The sequence below is a fragment of the Amblyomma mixtum genome, unplaced genomic scaffold (assembly GCF_055824585.1).
Source record: "Amblyomma mixtum isolate Tamu unplaced genomic scaffold, ASM5582458v1 scaffold_43, whole genome shotgun sequence".
NCBI lineage: Eukaryota > Metazoa > Arthropoda > Arachnida > Ixodida > Ixodidae > Amblyomma > Amblyomma mixtum.
The window spans coordinates 74,997-89,866 of record NW_028317740.1 but is presented as its reverse complement, the minus strand read 5'-3'; the positions used below and the strand labels follow the sequence as shown (position 1 = coordinate 89,866).

The following is a 14,870-nucleotide window of genomic DNA, read 5'->3' as shown; positions in this document are numbered from 1 at the left end:
TGCTTTTCCCGGGTTTTGGCTTGCACGTGGCACTGATGACTATTCATTCTTTTTTGGTATAAATGTCATGTACTTTTTCCGGAATAAAACAGTTGAAAGTTTGCGCTCCGTCCTGTCTACCTTGTCTTATTGTGTCGTCTTTCTGTGCGCATAAAAGAAATCTGAGTTATGTCAGGCATTGCTGAATGTAGCCTTTGGAATTGCGGATCCATGGGTAATGGGCTCTCATCAGTAAACACTGAGCAGGAAAACTTGTTGAATTCTGCTGCGGTCTTAGCTGTCGTAAGGGGCTTTCCTTCTTTAGTCGTTGGGGCTACGGTCTTTGTACTGTAATTTGGATTAACAACCCGCCAAAATTTTTGGTGGTTGTTTTTAACATATTTGAAGGGTCGCTATTATAAAACTTGCCGTTCGCGGTTTTGATTTCGGTTTCACAAAGCTGCGCATGCGTGCGGTAGTTACTCCAATCTTGTTCAGATGCTGATAGTTTAGCTTTAGCGTACAATCGTTTTTTTATTTATACATCATTCAACACTCCTCGTGAACCATGTGCTTAGTGTGGATGTGGTGATGGTGATTTTAGGCGCATGCTTATCTCTAAGCAAAGTTAGTTGATAACTAATAAATCACCAGTTCTCATTTACAGTCCGTGAATTGAAGAAAGGAAAAAAATCGACAGAGAATAATCACAGTTCATTCAGGAGGATGTCAAAATTTGCTCTGGTGTAATCAAATAACACTTTTTTTCTTTTCCTGGCTTTTTCGTAGGTACCATGAAACCGATATTGCAAAATTTTGTTATCACTGACATCTTTTTAGGACATTCACGGATGTCCTGTCTTGTTGCATTGTCAGCGCAAGGTCCAAAAGTGAATCGCCACGCTTGGGAATAGAAACCATTCGGTGCAAATCAAAGAGTGATAGGACATCTAGAAAATTCTGATATTCGCGCATTCTTGTGCCATGGAGGGGACAGCATGTCTGCTAGTCAATAATCGGGTAATTGGAATCTCCGGCCAGGAATATTGGTGAGCGTGGAAATTTGTTCTGTACACACGTTAAAAACTCACTCAGGTGTTCCGGAAATTCTTCATGCGAATCGCGTTGGCGATAGCAGACCCGACTAGCACAAGCTACAGAAGGCGATAAACACAAAACAATCCACAGAATTTCTAGACATGATTTCGTGTCTACAACCTACGCTTGCAAGCATTTCCTTACAGCGATTAACACCCCACCACCGCGTGAAACAGCGTGGTCTTTTCTAAACAATGAAAACTGGGTGGACAAGGAAAGTTCGGTATCAGTAATATCGGGAGATAACCACGTCTCTGTGCCTAGCACAAGGTCAGCTGAGCATGCTTCAACATATGGACAGAAATAATCTTGGTTTGGAACAAGGCTTCATAAGTCAGACACTAAAATTGACAACGTCGATTTCCGCATTTCTGCATGCGTGGAAGCGGACGACCGTGTACGCAGATAGCGCACCTATACCCGGCGGGCTCATTAGATACCGACAAGAAGGGGGGATCGCGCACGAAAGGCGAACCCAGTTTGTTCACCTCGCGTAGCTGCTGGAGTGGCCGGGGTTTCTGGAGCCTATAGACAACAGTGTTGGCGTGGCCTGTAGCTGCGAAGTACTACGTGCTGCTATTCCCAGGACCGGGACAGGGACGCCAGTCGAGGATTTATTATCTGAGTAAGTGCTGCTATTGCCCGCTTTTCCTCTGTATGGTCTAGAGTTCATGGAAGACAGTTGGGCTAGTTGGTGTGTATTCGTTAGTGACTGCGATATTGCAACTAGCGTGGAAAGCACAAGGACAGCGACAAATTAGAGTTCAATGCCCCAGAATCGCCCACAGCGCTGCCCGATGCTTTCGTTGGTTCAGCGGATGAAATTCCTGTGGTGGTGCCAACATAACAACTTTGCCTTCGCCCTCCCGTTCTATCACCATTCGGCGTTCTTTCTGTGTCGGGGCTAAGTATTTCAATCCAATTACACGGTTCTTACAGCATACTAGCCTGGTGCACAAAAACGTTGAAGTGCAGGTATCTCGCTGCCCCATTTATGCAATCATCGAAAGTATGAATGTGACCTCGAAATGCAAAAGCTGGTCCGCGAGTGCGCCTGCTAAAGTAACTTGTAGTAGTGGCAGCTAGCTGTAAAATTCCCGTGTTTTGCATTTAATAAAAATGCAGCAGCAGACGAGAAAGCCATTACGCATTTTTTTGCTCCCGCCTCCCGTTCCTCTCGGTTACAAAACTGCGCAACAAAGATTGTTAGCGAAAACGTGTTTCTTTGTGGGCTCGAAAGCGGCGCCATACTATCGCTCTCCGCGTGTATGCCAAGGTTACCGGGCAGCCCTTTAGTGTCCTTTGTTGTCCCCGTGTGTTGCTGACCGAACCAGTAGCAAGCAGGTGGCGCGTGGGATCTGGATGTGGTAATGCATCTGCTGGTCTAACAGATGTCGCTGCGAGATGACGATGATGATGGTGGTGCAAAGTGTTTATTTGGATATATAAGATGTTTTCTTCGTTTGAGTGCCATCCGCCTAACCAGGTTCTCCTCCCTGCGCTCGTTAACCAGGTCCCATCTAGACAGCAGGGGTTCCCGTGGTGCTCGGTTTGGGTTAGGGGGGACTGCCGGGTTAAGTTGGCACGGCCAGGTGGTGGGTGTAGTGCAGTATATTCATTACAATGTGGGCATATGTTAGGGTACAGTGTGGTGTAGCTGCGGGATTCCAGCACGTTAGGTTACTCGCGAGCGTGCGTGCTATGAACATTGCATGCAGAAGCTCTGCTCAGTGCCCCTTACGGTGGACAAAGTTTTAGGTCCCTTAGCCTGCCTTAGGCAACAGAGACTTGCAATGACTTTTCTATTCACATATTTAAAAGACATTGGACATCTCGATAAGCTTTAAATTCACTTGCACGTCACCTTCATGCATTCTTCATGCAGTGAACTTCGTCAGCCCATTTGACGGACTATGCACTCCATCATTGCATAGCTTACATCATTACTCGCCATTGCATCCTTAGTACCCATTTCATGGCCGCATTTTATCTTCGTTTTTTTTTTACCTTTTCCACTCTGCTCTCCTTCTGTCTTTATCTCCAAAATTCCCTTCCCTACGCAGAGTAGCATGCCAGCGATTTTAAAATGCCGGCTAAATTCTCTGCTCTTCATTAAAGAGTCTCTCTCTCTCTCTCTCTCTCTCTAGGTTACTCGCAGCAGCGCTAACCAACTGCGCTGTCGTTATAACGCGACACTCGTTTCGGTGATCACGCTCCTATGTATCACGAGTCTGCATTCACAGGTTGCAGTGCCACGCTAGTAAACTTGTTCACTTCTGTTCAAAGTGATACCCTTCATTACAAGGCCCTGTTACCGTTGTAATGAAGTGTTGTTCATAAGCATATGTGTCTTCTTGTGTCTTCCTTGTGCGGGAGCACGAGCACTGTCAGTATAAAGGAGCGTTGATGACGGTGCTTTCTCTGCGGCACTGTTTATTTATTTATTTATTTATTTATTTATTGTACCCTCAGGGCCCGAAGGCATTACAGAGGGGAGTGGGAATACATAAAAATTTCAGTCTAAACAGCAACAGCAAGAGAAAACAAATAAACCAGGAATACATGACAAATTGAAAACAAGGAAGGCAATAAGATTAGAATGCAGTAGGGATATATTAAAACAGTGTGTAGACAGTGAAAGGCAATTTTTATACAGTAATAAACGACACATACTCAGAAAGAAACATTAAGGACTTGACGAAATGCATTGTTATCAGAAATACCTGCGATGTCGTGGGGAAGGTGATTCCAGCTGGCACAAGTTCGAGGTATGAATGAGTCATGAAAACATTTGGTGTGACAAGATGGGATTCCAACTTTATGACGGTGATCAACGCGTGCTGATATGTAACATGGTCTTGACAGTAACTTAGGATTGAGAAAGCTGTTGTGGTAAATTTTATGAAAAAGACACAATGAGGCTATTGATCTGCGGTGGGAAAGAAGTGGTAGGGACAAACTTGATTTCATGGCGGTTACACTGCTTGTTCGGTGATAATTAGAAAGAATGAAACGGCATGCGCGGTTCTGCACAGCTTCCAAATCTGAAACAAGTGAATCGATGCCAGGGCTCCAGACAGATGCAGCATATTCTAACTTGGACCGTACCAATGTTTTATAAAGTAATAATTTTATTGAACTAGATGAACGTGAGAAATTTCTGCGAAGGTACCCAAGCATGCGATCAGCGTTATTTATTATGTATTATGTATGTAACACAACTTGTCTACATTTCGCCTTGTTTTCCCCCCAAGGGAAACAGTTTGCTTCGTACATCCCAACGAAAAATGTTTATACAACTTTTCAGAAGTATCGAGTGTTGCGGAAATAAACGCACGCTATAAAATGTTTCTCTCAGATAAACGGGCGCATTGTTCGAGCTCAAATTTCGCACAGAAATGACATTTGGTCGGCAGAATTGTTTTATACCAAGTTCGCTTGGGGTACTTACCTGATTCGAACAGAATAAGTCGGATATTGACATCGTCTGAGGCGACGACGAAGGAAATTAAGCCGCTCTGTGAACGATCGCATTTTTGGCGCCATCTCGTTTGTTGGTCGTGAAGATTCAGCAAAGGAGGAGGTTTCGGGAGATTTGAAGATGCTCTTTCATCTGGTTTCTTAATGGTCACAGAAAACCTAGCTTGGCCAAACTAAGTTTTCAGCAAGTTAAGTTTCCCGTGACCATTAAAAAAAAAGCAGTTGAAAGAGCGTCTTCAAACCTCCCAAACCTCTCTCCTTTGCTGCATCTTCACGGCCAACAAACGAGATGGCGCCACCGGTGCGATCACTGACAGAACGGTGTGATGTCCTTCGCTGTCGCCGCTGACGATGAGAATATGCGACTTTTTTTGATCGATTCAGGCAAGTAACCCAAACAAATGTAGGATGAAAGAATTCTGTAGACGAAATGCCACTTCTGTGCGAAATTTCAGCTCGAACAATGCGCCCGTTTAGCTGGGAGATGCATTCTACCGCGTGCGTTTATTTCCGCAAAACGCGATATAGATAACTTCCAGGTATTCGATATTTGATTAGATCCAAATGTTTCGTATTCGAGATATTGCGAACTATTGGGCTTAATCAAATGGTATTTCTGGAACACATGGAGGGATTTCTTTCGGCTTCAAGTACCACCTATTGTGGGTTATACGTTGACTCCCTCACTCGCCACCCTCGTTTGCGAAAAAAAAATCCTTACTTTATATACCCAGAGAAAGCATTTGACTCAGTCAAAACCTCAGCAGCCATGCAGGCATTGCGTAATAATGGCGTATATCAGCCATATTTAGTAATACTAGAATATATCTATAGCGGCGACACAACGAACATAGTGAAATAAAGTGATAAAATTCAACTAAGGAACGATATTAAGAAGGAAGGTGTGGTAACTGCAGTGTTATTCACCGCCTGTTTAAAGAAGGCTATCAGAGACCTGGATTGTGAACCTGTTGTGATAAGAGTTCATGGACAATATCTCAGTTTTCTGCGGTTCGCTGATGGCATTACGTTGCTGATTAACTGAAGGGATAAATTACAAAGCATGATGAATGACTTAAAAAGGGCAAACAAAATGGTGGGTCTAAAAATTAATGTGCTGAAAACTAAAGTAAAATTCAGGAGTCACAGAAGGGGACAGCATTTACAGCAGGGGACCCGCCGCGGTGGCTCAGTGCTCAGCAGCAGTGAGCAGCAGGTGTTCGGCAGCTGACCCGAAATACGCGGGTTCGATCCCGGCAGCGGCGGTAGAATTTCGAGGGAGGCGAAATTCTAGAGGCCCGTGTGCTGTGCGATGCCAGTGCACGTTAAAGAAATGGTCGAGATTTCCGGGGCGCTTCACTACGGTGTCTCTCATAGCCTTAGTCGCGTTGGGGCGCTAAACCCCATAAACCAAAACCAAACCCAAGGCATCCACTGGGCTCCCATTGAAAAGGGTGCGATGAGGCTGGCACTGTAAAAAAAATACGAGGCTCCGCTCTTGCAATATGCCGCTATCGTACAGCTGATTGTAACTCACTTTTCACATTTCGAAGCGGGGAATAGTATTCCCCGTCATCACGGAGCGGCATGACATTATTTTCCAACTGGCCCTGCCTCCTATATTTCACTGGCGCCATCGCATTTTTTTTAGTTCCTGCAGATGAAAAGGTAACTCCAGGTGATAATATGCGGACAACGATTGCACCCAAAGTGGCGAAAGAAGAATGAAGGGTGAGGGGTTGTCTTAAGGAAATTTCGTTGAATGACAAACTTCTTGACAAGAATAGATCCGCCCGCTTGGCGATTTAACGCGGCGACCACCGACAGCGCACACAGCTGATGTCATTGACGATAAGGACGATGGCATCTTCAGAGTGCGGGGAGACGGTCGCGAGAGCGCTAGGATGAAGTCTCGTGTCATCTTCCCGTTACCGTAGCAACAGACAAAGGGGAGGTGTTTGTCTAAAGGACATACGCTGGAGCGGCGTCGAGTGACAGCTATTGTTTATCTGCAGCGCACGAGTGGAGGCAGAGGACACCGCCATGCCAGACCCTGGGCCCGGCGCGCTGTACCGGCTCCGCGACCACATCGCTGGCGCGAACTGGCGACCGACACGGTTCGCCGATGTCGTTCCCAACATCTGCATATGTAGTCTTTGCCACATGATTCCCAAGAAGACAGTAACTCTTCCCTGCGCGCATTTTCTCTGCGAGTCCTGCCGCAGAGCCAGCGCACTAGATGGCGGCGGCGTGTGTCCTCTGGACAGGGAGGCCTTCGGTGAGGACGAGTGCAGCTGGAACCCGTTTATCAGTAGGAAAGCGAGGAAGTTGAAGGTGAATTGTGTTTCTATCTTTGTTGTGCAAATGCATCCATAACATCTAAAGTTCTCTTCGCCCTATCGCGCCGCTGGCTCTTGCGGGGAAGTATTGGTAAAGCCGCCAGGGAATATACTATCTGTTGGTTTAAGCTCGTCCACCGTAAAGTTCCAGTAGCCTACCAGATCACTTTATCTGGCAGCCGTAAATATGCAGGATGTTTCATGTAAGACTTTACACGGTATTTAAAAACAGGCTTTTTGAGTTCTAACAGCGCTTTTTTCGGCATAGCTTACGGCTTCATAGGGCGCTTTATGAGCATAGTCCGGCGGGCTTCCTAGTCCGTGCGGCATACACATTACGGAACCCGTTCTCTGCAACGAGCTTGATGCATGGAAGAGTGGAGATTTCAAATTTTTGGAATTTAAAATTGATTTCTTCTGTGGCGACACAACTGTGAATGCTCCGATTTACTCTTTGGGAATCGAAGCTGTAGCGCATGTTACGCGCCATTAGCCTAGTCTGTTTGGTGAATTAGATCGCTAACCAGATCTTCATCATCCACCGCGTCATAGCCCTTCATCTAATATCATGAATTATTTCAACTTCGCGCATGGCTGAAGGCATAGCATCATAGACGTCCTTTCAGCAAGTTAGAAATTATTGCAGTGGATCGATTTCGCTCCAGTTCATCCTCAAACATTAAACTCAATCACTACTGAGCCCATCTCCATTTTTTCTTCTTGAAGGCTCACTGCTGGAACCAACCCCATGGATGCGAGTTCGTGGGCACCATCTTGAGACACTACGAGGCTGAATGTATATTCCACGCAGTCGAGTGCCAGCAGTGCGGAGTAGCAGTTCTGCACAGCGAGCTGACAGCGCACTGCGTGGCTGGATGCAGCGGCGGCCTTCTTTTACCCAATACAGAGCCCACTGTCATACCCACCATGCATGACATCAGTGCAGCTGTAGAAGAACTGAAGGCTTTCGTGAGAGATCCCCAGCACGACCAGCTGCCAGCTCTTCAGAGTCAAGTGAACCAACTCATGGAGCAATGCAGGCGGGATGCAACAAGTTTGATGGAGACCATGCGTTTGCTCACTCAGTCAACAGATTGTATAAAGGGGGAGGTGACACGAATCGCAAGCACCGCGCAACAGGACCGCTCTCTGGGAGGCTCAGGGGAAGAGGTTAGCGCCGGTATCTCTGGAGCCGGATCAGGCAGGGCGCCTATACCAAGGCGCACGGAAAAGATGCTCATTCTTCGCCGTCTGGAAGTGTTCACAAAACATTCACTGAATGCTCTGGAGCAGCTGCGAGGTGGGACAATAGGCATACCGGTTACCATTCAGCCCCTGGAAGAAATTGAACGTCTATCAGAACCGAGCTACAGTCCGCATTATGTTTTTCAGCTCAGCCACGCTGACAATGTATTGAGTAGTTGTCACAGTTTTGCAGACAAAAAATGGGGACATCATATTATTTGGGATCGGAGGGACAGGTATCTCACAGTTACATTCTCGACTACCAACTTCAGCGGCGCGGCCAAGTTATGGGTCCTATTGGAATGGCTCTTCCTGCTTCCCTCAGTTTCCCTGCCATCAGGTAGACTTAGTTTGAGCGTGCTGCATGAAGACCCGCAAAAAAATCTTACGATGAGACCAATGCCATTTTCAGTGTCCCCGCTTTGTTGTCATCGCTACAACAATTTTTGCACGGAAATTCAATTGGTCAAGAATAGTGGATTCCTCGTCAACGAAGAACTGCGGTTCCAGTTAACTTCTATCAGATGACCGAGGAAAGAGCGTTAACGTGAAGTATAGCTTGCCACCACCAATGTTAAGCTCGCTGTCGGCCTGCTAGTGTTGCCGTGTCTAAATTGGCATCAACATGTCAACTTCACACTCATCTGATTATTGCCGTTTGAGATATCGGATTTTTCAGCGAACACTTTCAAAACGCAACTTTCAGTTTTGAAAACGTTATTACCCTTGTCGCTGAGGCTCGACAAAATTTGGCTGCATCGTGCGAAAATACATTCGCATTCGAAAGCATACAGGCGGAGCAACGCCTCCAGCGCAAGTAATAAGTCGAAAAGCCCAAATTTTTCGAGCCAGAGCGCCCAGGGTATGGTGTTTTCGAAATTATAGAAAGTGATATGGCTATTAATAACGACAGGCTACAAATCTCTAATTGCAACTAGGCGCCTAATTCAACTAGTTAAAAAGGCAATTACTAAAACTTTGTGTGTGCGTGCGCGTGTGCGTGCGGGCGCGCGTGTGCGTGTGCTTGCACGCGTCTGGGCTAGTCGGCTGCAGATCATGAACGATTAAGGCGCCCAAAAAACTTCATCTAGGAGGAAGCAATTCAGGAACAACGTTTTCGCATTTCTTTGCCGTCCTCCTTTTTTGTGCCAGTTAATGGCTCCATGCTTCCTTTCAGTCACTGAATGGCTGTCTGAAAACACCAGTCTGCTTATTCCTACCGCGGTCTTCGAGCCAATTGTATTGCTCCGACAAAAAATGCTGCTATCACACCAAATGCGAGGACGAAAATAAATGCGCATACTTTCGCTTTGGAATTCTTGTCTATATTTGTGCCCCGCCGCAGATAAAGTGCTCCATGCTATCTGTAATAAGAAGGGCACTTCCACTTGTGATCAAAAGCAGGAACATTATCGAGTCATTCCTTCTTGTTTTGAATCCAGGCTTCCGACATTAACACTATGTTGGCAGAAAATGAAAAGACAATAACGTTTTTTTTATGGTAAAGTTCATCAGCTTCAGCAGCTTTCCATTAAATTGAATAAAAAAAAAACTAATCCCGCTCACAGCAGAAGATGAAAAGAGAAGTGTCACTCAGATAATCACCGACAAGCGTCTTTACGCTGCTTTATAGTATTGTTGAGAAAGAAATTTTCTGGTAGACTCTACGCTGCATCATGGGCTCTATATACGTCTTGAATAAACAGCGCGAACGAAGACGAGCACAAAAGACAAGAAAACGGACGACACAGCGCTGACTAAAAACTGAGGGTTTATTGCTGATCACACAAGTATAAATACATAGATGTCGACAGAGAGGGACTGGACTGGAGTTTGAAACCGAGGTGTCTCGTAGCCTGTCCATTTTTTCTGACGCTCTCTCCCCCCTTGAGATCACTTATCAAGAGATCACAACCGCATCAAGTTTCTAGACCTTGGCCTGTACTTTACTCCTAGCCACGTTTTCAGGGCTTTCGAACCTCGAGTTAACAAGCCTCTTCTTCCCTATGGTTCTTGCCATTCCAAGCTCATTAAGACGGTTATCATAGGGTCCTGTTTGAACAGCTCATTAACAAAATCCTGCCACCACAGACTGCACTCCAGCATTTCACACCAGGTAAAAAGGTTGCTCTCGGCAGGGTACCCTCTAGAACTTATCACGTCAGTAGCTGAGCCGGCCCTAAAGAAGAGCAAGTCAGAACCAGCTACACGAGACGGCCAGGAATCGGACAACAACCGCAAACTTGTCGCTGTGATTCCATATCTACATGGAATTTCCCACTCCCAGAAAAAAAGTGGGGGAAAAAAGCAGGTGTCGATGCTGTGTTTTCCGCGCCTGATCGTCTGGCTGGTTTGTCCGATCTGTTAATGAGATCAAAAGAAAAGTGGCGAAGTGCACAACTAAACACCAGTCACGCTTCATTCCTTGTGATAAGGGGGTTGTTTATAACATCCCTCTGCCCTGTGGAGGGCAGTACGTTGGACAGACGGGACGATGTATCAATAAAAGGCTGAGCGAACACAGCTATAAAGTCTCAAAAGTAGTTTCCGGTCACCTCGGCATTCATTGCCGGGATTGTGAATGGGCGAAGACAGAGAAAAAACAGTGCGTACCGCTGTATCATGAAACCAAGGTCATTGCCAAAAATCGGGAAAAAAGTGCGAGGGAAATTATCGAGGCTTACAACATATTCAAGCAGGGAAATGCATGTATAAGCACTCCTTCGCTAACACTACTACAAAAGGAGCTGTCACTCCTGGGGGCTGATAATTTCCGCTGCTTTCTAGCGCGCTTCTGTAGCTGTTGTCACATTTATGTTTTGTTTTTTTGTTTTTGCACTTTGTAAACCTTTCCCTCTCTGCCGACATCTATGTATTTATTCTTGTGTGATCAGCAATAAACCCTCAGTTGTTAGTCAGCGCTGTGTCGTCCGTTTTCTTGCCTTTTGTGCTCGTCGTCTTCGTTCGCGCTGTTTATTCAAGATGCTTAACCAACTAGCCCGCCAAAACGTGTTAACGCAATCTATATACGTTAAAATTAGTCCCTAATATCGAGGTCTGCCTCGCGTTTTCCAGTTTCTTAATCCCAAAATATCGAAAGTAGCTATACAATACTTTACCCCGTGCTCTATATGCGCTTCGAAACATTCCCGCACGTTTATGAGAACCGTTATCGGGTGTTTTCATCCCAGGAATTGTTACATGCAAGATGTTTCACCAAAGACTGCACAATTTTTAAAAATAGGCTTTTTGAGTTAGAACCGCGCTTTTTCAGTGTATTACTGTCAGCGCTGTACTGCATCAGAATACACCCAACACGTGCTAACTAGCGCTCTGGTTAACTAATTTTGAATAGTTAACTTTTTAACTATTACCTTGAGGCTACTATTTATCGAGAGGCGTGTAGCCCACCGTAAGTAATATCCATATCAGGTTTTAGAATTTCGAAAACATGGTTACCGTCGGAGCTATGGCCCAACAAATTTTGGCTCTTTAGACGAGTTCCGTGTAAATAGCCCCGCCGCGGTGTCTCGGTGGTTACGGCGCTCGGCCCCTAAAGACGCGGGTTCGATCCGGCCGCAGCGGCCGAATTTCGATGGAGGCGAAATTCTACGAGCCCGCGTACTGTGCGATGTCAGTGCACGTTAAAGAACCCCAGGTGGTCGAAATTATCTGGAGCCCTCCACTACGGCGTCTCTCGTATCCTGAGTCACTTTAAGACGTTAAACCGCCATAAAGCAAACCAAACATGAGTTACGTGCACTGGAGAGGTTGGTTTGCCTGCAAGCTTCCTAAAAGCGCGTGTATTTTGGCGCTATTTGGCCAGAATTACTTGGTCCCCAGCGCCGAGGCTACTGTACTAAGGGTACTAAGGAGAAAAGGTAGGTCTAGTATTCGAAGCGATGCGACAAAAATAGCCCTCAAAAACCGTCGTTTCAAAACCGGAACTGAGAAAAAGGCAGCCATTACCAAGAGCCGGAAATGAAGAAGAACTGGCAGTTTGTTTCTGCAACGATCTTTCCATAATGTGTAAGGCTTCGGATGCTTAGCAAACTTCCAAACGGTTCATTTAGACCAGCGCGTAGTCAGCGATAGTTTGCAGAAAACTTGGTTTGGAAATTTTGATGTTTTCTTCCACTTCTTTTGGACAATAAAAAAACGTTTTTTGCCAATTCTGTAAGGTTTTTTTTTTCATTTGAAGCGCTCGTATTATTAGCAAAGACCAAAATACACGAAACCATCAAAGATATTTCAGATGCTGTTGACATTGAGAACGTTTCTACTGATGCCCTTATTTTCAACTATTTCGAGTGCTCGTTCAGCAGGTAGCTCACATACGAGCCAGTTTCTGAATGAATTGTGCACTAACTCAGTCTAATAAAACAATCTCATAAAATATGAATTCACGGAGAACTACGTAAATTCATCCTGACGTTTCTTGGTTGCAATACAGACGAGTAATGCGTCGTCAAAATTCACATGTGTTGCACAGAGCTCTGAAGCTGCTTATCGAGAAGACCCCTAATCAATGCCTCAGCTTTTCCAGCTTTACGAAGATAATGCTACAGTGGAAGCCAACTTTAAGAATAATTTTCGCAATTTCTTGCGTAGTCTGCGCGACACTGCGATGTTATCAGTGTCCCTGAGATAGCCACGGAAACGCTGGGGATGCAAAATTGGGGATAGCCTGCTTTGTTACAAGTGGTCTGAGAAATGAGGTTGTTTGTATATTTCATCCGGACTGCCGCTTCATTTGCCAGGGAGCGGGATATTCCCAGCAAACGTTGCAGACTATTTGAAGAGAGAATCAGGTCGAAGAACTTGTTCATTTCATCGAAGAACTAGAACTAGTTCATTTCAACTCGATGTCTCATCCCGCACGTAGAAAAGATTATATAATCAGTTTAGTTTTGCAAGAATATATGGTGACACATTGACTTTCAATTCATCTGCACTACCACGAGCTATCAGATTATAAAATTATCTGCCAGACATCATCGCTTCCGCGTTTAATCTAGAATCTTTCCATTCTCAACTCATCGCATATTTCACTGAAACTGTCCTTAAGCACGCCTACGTTCAAGTCTTTTATTTTTTCTGATTTTTTTTTGTTCTTTGCTTTGCTGCTACACTTGTGCCATTCGGATGTTTTCTTACTTATGTTTACCTGCCATGTTTCCGTGTCTGCCTTAATCGCGCTATTTTACTCATTGTTCCCACGTTCGGTCAGCACATTATCTTTTATTGTAGTGCTTTATTTTGTGCCGCGCATTCTTTCTTTTTCTCTTTTCCGGTTGTTATTTCCGCGTCGTTTCTTCTTCTATACTAATTTGTTGATATATTGTTTATCATGACTGCATGTTTCTCTTTTGTTTCCTTTGGTTATTAATGCACTGTATAGATTTATTTGTTTTTTTATCATGATCGTATGTTTCTTTTTGTTTCCTTTGGTTATTAATCCACTGTATTATATATTTTTTTTCGCCCTCCTTACACAATGCCCAATGGGCCTGTAAGGTATTTCAAATAAATAAATAAATAAATAAATGCATGTCACTGTTTGTTAGCCGATATTGTAGTCTTTATTTGTTGCTAACGCGAAAGGCACCCCTGGCGTTGCTTGCCGAAAACATGTGATATGCTTAAACAAGTCCAGTGCCGTCCACTGCTAGCTGGAACACGTGAGGGGCATCGTTGCGCTATTCAGACCGCCAGTGCGCATCAGAAGGAAGTGGCAGACGAGGAGACGCACCAGCTGGAGGTCCCTCTAAGCCTTTGCCACTTTTGCTTCGATGTATGCCTGTGTCGGACGCATTGGAAATCCGAAGAGGGCAGTCGCACCTCTCGGGTGTTCAGTCCAACAGTGGACGACCGTGTACATATCTGGAATATATACGAGTTCATCGTATGACAGTGAACTATTGGCACTTGTGTGCACATAGTCTGGGCGTGTTTGATCGCTCTGTGTATTGCTTTTGCCGTCCCAGTGAGCTGTTAAATTTTTTTTCACTAGGCAGGCAGGTCATACCCTAGCGCTATAGCTTACGTCCGCGAACTGTTAAAAATAAGGAAAAATGAACTTCAGAGCTTCCGAGAAATTATTTTTACGAATTTGTTTTTCGGAACCACTCAGAATATAGGATAATGTTGGCTCACTCATGAACTCCAGCTCCGAGAAAAGGCGATTTTTCTACCGGGTGATTTTTTTCCCATTTACAGATTTTTATTGTCAAAACTGGGATAGATCGGTCGATTCGGTCTGTGCAGGCAGACTGCACAACGAAGCCGATGTGATGTACGTGACAGAGCTCAATTAATGCACGATTGATTAACTATTACCTGATCAACTTGTTTACTTTTAATTTTAGAAGCTAATATAACACGGTGAGATTGAAGCCCTTCAATATCGAAGGTGAGACCAGTTTTAAAATTTTCTTAATCTCCAAAGCGGTTGAAATGTCAAATGTTAAAAATACACACTTCAATCCTCCTAGGATATTTTTTTTCAATGGCTTCTCTTGCTGTAGTATCATCGCTGGAATCAGGTTAAATGCTTCTACGTCATAAATTACCCAAACGGCGTCTGTATTTTCGGCAATGCCATTTTATAAATGTGCAACGCTGGGAAGCCAACTAAACTTAAAGACATATCAAATCCGCACTTTGTTGTTCGATAGTTTGAAGCCCATTGCATTTTAAGAAAATTTAAAAACTGTACTCCCTCACATG

General features: G+C 44.8%; 1 protein-coding gene across 1 annotated transcript; it reads left to right on the top strand.

Annotated features, from left to right (window-relative positions):
- The first annotated feature begins 6,600 nt into the window (after window positions 1–6,600).
- On the top strand, window positions 6,601–11,233 carry LOC149324390 (uncharacterized). The gene is made up of 2 exons (XM_089565556.1): window positions 6,601–6,891; window positions 7,623–11,233. The coding sequence occupies exons 1-2, from the start codon at window positions 6,601–6,603 to the stop codon at window positions 8,667–8,669; spliced, it is 1,338 nt and encodes a 445-aa protein (XP_089421682.1). The 3' UTR covers window positions 8,670–11,233.
- Window positions 11,234–14,870: the final 3,637 nt, after the last annotated feature.

Bases quoted from the DNA above. Each gene is read 5' to 3' on its own strand.
- LOC149324390 (XM_089565556.1), top strand. From the start codon at position 6,601: ATGCCAGACCCTGGGCCCGGCGCGCTGTACCGGCTCCGCGACCACATC. The intron at 6,892-7,622 runs GTGAATTGTGTT...TTCTTCTTGAAG, and splicing joins GGAAAGCGAGGAAGTTGAAG to GCTCACTGCTGGAACCAACC.